The 8,650-nt window shown below is 40.2% G+C and overlaps 1 protein-coding gene across 5 annotated transcripts in view; it reads right to left on the bottom strand.

Annotated features, from left to right (window-relative positions):
• The window catches only part of LOC129860676 (basement membrane-specific heparan sulfate proteoglycan core protein-like), a 160,517-nt gene extending 151,867 nt beyond the window's left edge, over positions 1-8,650 (bottom strand). For all 5 annotated transcript variants that reach the window (XM_055931307.1, XM_055931308.1, XM_055931306.1 and 2 more), the window contains exon 1: positions 8,279-8,650. In XM_055931307.1, the coding sequence (XP_055787282.1) occupies positions 8,279-8,347 (69 nt within the window). In that variant the 5' untranslated portion in view covers positions 8,348-8,650. The remainder of the gene's footprint in view (positions 1-8,278) is intronic.

The following is an 8,650-nucleotide window of genomic DNA, read 5'->3' as shown; positions in this document are numbered from 1 at the left end:
ATTTGGATTTTGCATCCAAATACTTGTATCCAGCAGACTTTTGAATAAAGTATCACTTTTTACAGGATAAAATAACAAAGTTGTCACTCACAGTATCAACGGAGGCCCACGAACCCAGTAAAAAAATAAAAAAACATAAGCAGAAGTTACAAGTCTTTTCCCCCTCTTAATTATCTTCCTTTTGCAGTGAGGCAAAATGACCCAAGGGCAGTGAAATACCCTTTGCCCGGTTTCCTCAATAAACATCAATGATTTAATAACACCCAGGGAGAATGTGCATTTTACTGGAGTTAAGAGAAAAAAAAACATTGATAAAACAGAGCTTTTCTTCTCGGGACAGGCAGGGGCTTGTCTGACATTGAAGGAAAGGATGGCATGGGCCTTTTAGTCTCTGTTCAGTAGTTTGGGAATCACCAAATAAGGAAGCGGATTTGTAATCAACAAACCACAGGATGGCAGGGTCACTAGGAGTTAAAAAAGGGTTAGGTTAAAAAAGAACAGTACTTGCTTAATAATATACTTTTGACAACAAAATATAGGATTCAAGCACATAATTTATTTAGCCAAAGAAGCCTTGGTAAATAGGTTAACTAACCCGCTTCAATGTTGCAGAGCAGAGAAGTCTACAACCAAGGAGTAAGAGCCATACATAACAATGCATTAACTCCTCTGGACAATAAGGAGGGCATTCAAATGGCTTAAAGTTAATCAAGGGGAAAAGACAATGAGGGAGATTCTAAAGAACACAGACGACGATAAAGAGCCTTCAAAGGGAGAACATGTCATACAGTTAACTTATCATTTCAATGAACCTCCAATAAGTGCAGGCCAAGAGACAGGCAGCCGGGAGAGAAAGTCTACCAGCAAAATATGAAGTATGTTTCCCAAATGGCACCGTATTTCCTATGTAGTGGGAAACATAGGGCTCTGGTCAAAAGCAGTGCACTATAGGGAATAGGGTGCCATTTGGGACACAGGGGGATAGTTTCCCTCGCTGAGGCCTCCGGCCAGTGGGTGACCTTGTCATGAACTCAACTGTCTCTCTGACTGACATACATAGTTCCATAAAAGAGGTATGAGGAAGAATCCAACCAGACTAAAGGTTTTTCACTCAAGCTGGATCCCCCACTAAACAGTTACTGGCATCAGGTATATTAGACTTCACATTGGACTGTTTATGTCTGGAAGGACTTCTTAGAGGCCATTCCCATTGGTAACACCAGGTAATTTTAACGTGGAAATGTGGGTAATATTTGGTTGAGATGATTGATCAATGAGATTTCAACCTTTATTCACCCACTTGAAAAGAGTTGAATTCCCAATGGGTCATCACTACACTTTCAACCACCTAAAAGCACAATCAAATTCCAATGGAAAAACAACGTCAAATGTTTTGATTAGTTGTCATCTAAATGTGTTATCTCTGCACTTTCAAACATTTAAAAGCACAACAAAGTTCAAATGGAAATACAATTTCAGATATTTTGTATTTTTCAACAATTTAATGCAGGGGTATCAAACTCATTCCATGGAGAGTCTGGTGTCTGCTGGTTTTAGTTTTTCCCTTTCAATTAAGACCTAAACAACCAGGTGAGGGGAGTTCCTTACTAATTAGTGACCTTAATTCATCAATCAAGTACAGGGAAGGAGCAAAAACCCACAGACACTCGGCCCACCATGATTTAATGATTTAATGTGTTCTCACATCTAATAGCAGAACCAAATGACCTGGATTGCAGTTGAGATTACATTAAAAGTACGTAATGCAAGTGATCAATGATGTTCAAGATTATGCACAGATTATTACAGCAGTTGTGAAGATCTCTGCAGACCTGCGACCTTTGCATGCTATTTTGAACATGCACGATTTCCATGATTACATAAGACATTAGTTACAGTAGGCTAACCCCAAAATGTGGCCATGGAATGTTGAATAAATACTGTTACATTAGTTTGTTAGATAGCCTTAACTTTAGGCTATGTACTGTACTGCAAAAATATGATTTAATTTTGTTTGTTTGACAACACAACCAAATATCAACATTTAAAGGATATCGATTTGTTGGATAGTTCCATCTGAGCCACATGCTTAATACTATTCTTTAACTTTTGGGGGGGGTTTAGTTGGAGACGTGAATTCAACATATAATTTGTTAATTTATCAAACAAGTTCATAGGCTATTTACTGTATTGAAAAAGTGATATTGAGTTGTGTTTGGTTGTCAACAAATTCCAGTTTGTCTACAAATTAATAATTTATGTGTTGGATTTAGGTCTCCATCTCTACCAAGAATCAAAGAAAAAGAATTGGACTAAAAAAATGTAAACTTTATTTAATGTGCATTTAAAGTTTGATTTGATTATGTCTTATTCTTTAACAAGCTGGAATTGAAGCCAGACTAAGTCAGTGGCACAGATGGAACTATCCAAGCAGAAGATACATCTCCTTCAAATGCTGATATTTGGTTGCATTTACAACCAAACACAATTCAACATGCAGTTTGTTGAATTCATGTCTCCAGCTCAACCAAAAATCTAAGTTAAAGAATACGACTAAATCTAATCTAATCAAATTTGCAATGCACTTTAAATAACGTCTGATTTGATTTAGTCCTATTCTTTAACTTTGATGTTTAGTTGAGCTTGAGATGAGAATCCAACATATTAATGATTAAATTGAAGATTAAATTTGAAATCAACCAAAGCTTGAAACCCTAGGCCTATATGTATTACCTATTTTTAGTTGAACCCTGGGTTGAATTGAAACCCAGCAGCTGTTGATGACTTTGCAAATACTATATAGGCCTAAATAGTATCATTGACGATACTATTTAATTTGCTCTTTTAAACCTACCCTTTAGAATGACTTCAATAGCAACAGTGAATATATTTAGTTATAAAGAGGTCTCTGAATAATCATTCTCACAATAGCACATGGGTAGTAGTCAGTGACAAATATAAAAGCTGGGCTTTGTTAAAACCCTGGACGGGACACTAAATGAATAGCTATAGATCAACTCTCCAGTAGGAGGTGCTGCCCAGCCTTGTTAATTTTCATATAGTGGATATAACGTTGAAGATCTGATATTTGAAATGTACAAAAATTCAACATATTTCATACAAGGTTTGTCTATGTTGAAATTGTCTACAATGATGACAAAATCCTGTGGTTGAAATTTCACCCTTAATCCAATGTATTTTCCACATAAATTCCATGTCACATAACACTGACAAATTACGTTGAAACAACGTTGATTCAACCATTTTGTGCCCAGTGGGTTGACACCATGGACATTTATATTTTAGGATAAGTGTTGCCCTTGTCCTCCACTTAAAACATAGCTCATGGGTCAGCCAAGATCTAGCATAGCTTCACGAGGGATGAAGAGAGGAACATTTCTGGCCAGAATGTCACAGCAACATACTGAAGTGTGTCATAATAGTTTTGGGTGATGTGTGTTCCAGAAAAGAGGCTAGCAAAGATCTGGGGGAGAGAGAATAGGAAGGGAGGAAGAAAGAAGGGGAAACAGGGTTTCTCAGGGTCTCCTGTTGCATCAGGCAAGGTGGCACTAAGAGAGGAGCAGGCTATGCTGCTTCTGCTCATGTCAGCACATGCTCAGTCCTGCTGTACCAGCTGATGTGCAGCTGTGTTTGGAGTCTGCCCTTCTGCCTGACATGGATGCGACACACATGAAAGCAAAGCACACACTCCCCATAACAACCACAACCACTAAGCACACTGCATTAGAGAAGAAATATAAGAGGTTTGTTTGTAGAGCGGAGTGACAAAACAAAGCATTTTCTGCTTTATTAACTGTGAGTTCCAAATACTCTGCACACAAACACTATTTTCATGCTCTCTGACGAATAAGTAAGAATTATGGGAGAATGAATACATTGACATGTATGTGTGTGCATGTGTGTGCGTGTGTGTGCGTGTGTGTGTGCATGTGTGTGCGTGCATGTGCACCTAAATATGTTTGAGGAGGCAGGGCAAGCCAGCCACTTCAGGATAGCATTGTCCTCAGAGACAAGATGGCCTCCTTTGCCTCCTGGGGGGAGAAGTAAGTCAACAATGCAATGTTTGTCAAGCCAAGTCTTCACCCAATTAGCTCAAATTCTTGAGGCCCACTTTCTAAACTGCTGTTTGCACCGCAGTGCACCAGGGACCCTGGGTGGGGGCCTTATTGTGTGAATCAGTGAACAACAGGTAGCTAGTCAATAGAAAACGTATTATTGCTAATCAGTTTCGGGTGTCTCTATTTTTGATTGAATATAGAAAACTGGGTGGGCAGGCACAAATATAAAACACTGGAAATCACTGAACCGTTGATAGTCACTCACTGAAATACTGTATGTGGTCATTTTGGCTTTGGATCCCTGCAACTAAATCTCAACACACAGACAGATCTGGGGTGACAAAGCAGCAGCACACAGTAACAGACTAAATGGCTTACTTAATATACCACATGGCCTGACACAAAGCATGGCCTGACACCCTGGACTGTATCACTAGCTATATCAAGATGTTGCATAAGAGTTAGAAGGGGATAGTTTTACAGGATTAAAAAAGAACAAGTTTATGACAATGGGCACACAGGCTGTATATGGGCTCAGAAATCCAGGGCAACCTCCCCCTCACACACAACGACCAATGAAGTCAGGGGACACCAATGAAGTCAGGGGATACTTGTGGCTGTGGTATTCTATACTGGGAGGGAGGGCTCACAGAGCCAAAATAGTCAGCAGTGCTCACGGTTCTGATGTCAGACAACCAGAAAACAACCAAACTCCAAACTGCTCGTATTATCATGAGAAGGACAGGGTGTCAGGACCATAGAGATATACCATGTTCTATATCTATGGTCAGGACAGGCAGAGAACAAGATTAGAAACCCTGGCCCTGATTCGACTACCCTGGACAGATGCTGGTGGCTTCATCAGTGTGTTAACAATAAAACCCTTTCACTTAAATGATCCCCAACATAAGATATTGATGGTTAATGGCAGGATGAGAGCAGTTGATTGAGTTGCTCCACTGTTAGGAGCCATTTTATAGACTTTTATTGACATTAACCAGGTTTCCATCCAACCTTTTTATGCGAGTTAAGTACATGTCGGATAATTTTTTTTAATGACACTGCCTGATGGAAACAGAACATTTGTCGGTAAACTTTCCAAATGTCGACAAAACAAAATATGCTATGCGGGATCTTTTTGTCTGTAAAATTAAATATGCGAGAACTGTCGGTAGAAACGCTTTTATGCTCAAATATTTATATAATGGGCCTCCCGGGTGGCGCAGTGGTCTAGGGCACTGCATCGCAGTGCTAACTGCACCACCAGAGTCTCTGGGTTCGCCCCCAGGCTCTGTCGCAGCCGGCCGCGACCGGGAGGTCCGTGGGGCGACGCACAATTGGGCTAGCGTCGTCCGGGTTAGGGAGGGTTTGGCCGGTAGGGATTTCCTTGTCTCATCGCGCTCCAGCGACTCCTGTGGCGGGCTGGGCGCAGTGCGCGCTAACCAAGGAGGCCAGATGCACGGTGTTTCCTCCGACACATTGGTGCGGCTGGCTTCCGGGTTGGAGGCGCGCTGTGTTAAAGAAGCAGTGCGGCTTGGTTGGGTTGTGCCTCGGAGGACGCATGGCTTTCGACCTTCGTCTCTCCCGAGCCCGTACGGGAGTTGTAGCGATGAGACAAGATAGTAATTACTTGCGATTGGATACCACGAAAATTGGGGAGAAAAGGGGATAAAATGTATAAAAAAATAAAATAAAATAAAAATATATATATTTATATAATAACCATTACATCGAAGTAAACTAGCAGTCACACGATGACATGTTGTGTGACCCTTCCACTACGACTCGTCGGGAAACCATGCAGTTTATTAGGCTACAGATGAAATAAATTATGATGAACTTCACAGGGTTGTGAAAGTTGATGATCTTGAGGATCCTTTACAGAAAATATCAAGGGTCTTATTCTGGTGACATGATCATTGATGCTTGGCTTTAGTACCTGCACTGTATCTGCGAGAAGTTGACTAGAGCGCACGTGCCAATACCATTGTGGGCACACTCGCTATATAACGCAAACATTTGTTTTGTGAGAAACCATCAGTAGAGTTGAAAATGCAATGGAAACCCATTTAACTTGTTTTTTTTTATTTGGTACATGGGAATTTAATATATTATTTTTATTTATTTTTATTTTTTTATTTTACCGTTATTTTACCAGGTAAGTTGACTGAGAACACGTTCTCATTTGCAGCAACGACCTGGGGAATAGTTACAGGGGAGAGGATGGGGATGAATGAGCCAATTGTAAACTGGGGATTATTAGGTGACCATGATGGTTTGAGGGCCAGATTGGGAATTTAGCCAGGACACCGGGGTTAACACCCCTACTCTTACGATAAGTGCCATGGGATCTTTAATGACCTCAGAGAGTCAGGACACCCGTTTAACGTCCCATCCGAAAGACGGCACCCTACACAGGGCAGTGTCCCCAATCACTGCCCTGGGGCATTGGGATATTTTTTAGACCAGAGGAAAGAGTGCCTCCTACTGGCCCTCCAACACCACTTCCAGCAGCATCTAGTCTCCCATCCAGGGACTGACCAGGATTATGACATCAAGCACAGCCTTTAATCTGCAACAAGTCAATTTGATGGGAACACCTCTCTAGTGGGAAAATGCGCATATTGTTTTTATGCAGATTTTAGAATATTCACATGAAAATCTGGAACCAATTTGATGGAAACCTAGCTATTGATTGTTTGAGTTGATCGCTAGAACTGACCCTCACATTCCAGACGAGTGAAGGGGGCCCTATACTAACATCAGTATATGTGCTTAATTGAATCAAGTGTCAAGCCTGTCACAGTGCAGAGTCAAAACGCTAGAAACAGACACTGCTCCTTGTCCCAGATAATTCAATTATGCTGCTATTGTCATCGAGGTTACTTGTAAAACTATGGAAGCCATCTGCCATTACCAACAAACAGTTGAGTCAACATGTATCAGATTACTGCCAAATGGAAACCCAAAAAGAAGTTGATCTTTGATAGCGATTTATGATATGCTTGAAAATGCACCCGAAACAGAAAAACCACAACAACAGAAAAACCACAACAACACTTTCCATTATCGTCATGTAAACCACAGGAATTACAGGGGGCTTAACTTTTGATCAAATTAAAAACATAGTAGTAGCAGACAGACAGGCAGACAGACGTGACAGATTTTTCTGTTAGAGAGCAAATAGGTGAGAAACAAGACATGATCTCGGGTATAGTCTTATTCTTATAGTGTTTGATAAAGTGCCATATCCTACAATTCACATCACTTGAATGCAGGGCCAGGCTACATCTTATACATTATCCTTATGACCCAAGGACTGTGAAGCTCTGTCTGAAGAGAGATATTCACAGACCATTTTGAATGAATTGAAAACATTATGTCACTAGCACAAGGACTGTATCAAGTTGAAAAGTACACTGATTAATATTTATACAAGAACAAGTGGCATGATCAAAGTATATTGACAGAATGAAGATATGTTATAGACACCAGTATTTTCCCCAAGAAGAAAAGCTGTTACCATTGATTTTATTGCAGTCACTAATAAGCAACCAATTCTAGATGCTGACCAGTTTCTTTCACTACCATTCCATCATTGTTTTATGTAGCCCTAGGTTACCTTTATTGTCTGCAGCTACCACCTATAACTTAATAAACGTAATAATCAGTTCCTTCTGGGTACCAAGTGAGTTAAATTATCTACCATTGCATCATTTTGCAAATAATGGAATTGTGGTCAAATATTGCCAATTTTCCTGAAGTGTTTCAAGTGAAGTGAGTGTGATTCAGACATAAGTTTGAGAAACTTTAAAGCATGTAGACGCCAGACAGACTATGAATAGACTGTTTCTATGGACAGAATTAGATCAGATCTAATCCACTAGAGATTCTATTTTGTCACATTACTTTTAACAGCATCTTTATGAAAAGTATAATTAGTGTGTGGGGAATTATATATGTTCAACTATGGTATATGTAACAACACTTGAACTGAAACACTCAAGAAACAAATAGCCAATACGTTTCTTATTTTGTAATAACGTTTTGAAAATAATTAACTGCGTTTATTTTCTTTGGGAAATAAATAAGGTTGCTGTGCGTGCAACGGTGTGAGCACTAGAGCAGATGATCTACAAAAGCTTGTTCACCAGAAATAAATGAAACTTCAAAATAAAAGTATGCAAAAAATAACTTACATTCACCAGATGACAGGTAAATATCAACGAGACGATAAGTCCAGAGACCTTGTGGATCCGCGTGCCCATGTTCCACCAACCCAGCACAGGCTGCAAATGCTGGGGAAAGGAAAATCAAGGTCTTCTGGCCACTGAAGTAATATAAAGGTGCACCTCTACACTTTCTACGTCCCACACGCGGCGGGACTTCATCAACAGAAAATGATCCCTTTGTGCGTTTTGTTATGTAAACAGAACAAAAATATTTATCAAAAGTGCCGTGAAATAGATAGATCGGTTTGCGTCACTTCGGACCCACTGTCGTTTGCACTCAAAACTTCGACTTGTAATGCGAGCGCAAGTCAGTGAGTCACTGGGAAGTCTGACGCTATT

The sequence above is a fragment of the Salvelinus fontinalis genome, chromosome 8 (assembly GCF_029448725.1).
Source record: "Salvelinus fontinalis isolate EN_2023a chromosome 8, ASM2944872v1, whole genome shotgun sequence".
In the NCBI taxonomy this organism is placed as follows: Eukaryota; Metazoa; Chordata; class Actinopteri; order Salmoniformes; family Salmonidae; genus Salvelinus; species Salvelinus fontinalis.
Note: the sequence above shows the minus strand (reverse complement) of the source record. Positions and strands in the feature narration are given on the sequence as shown.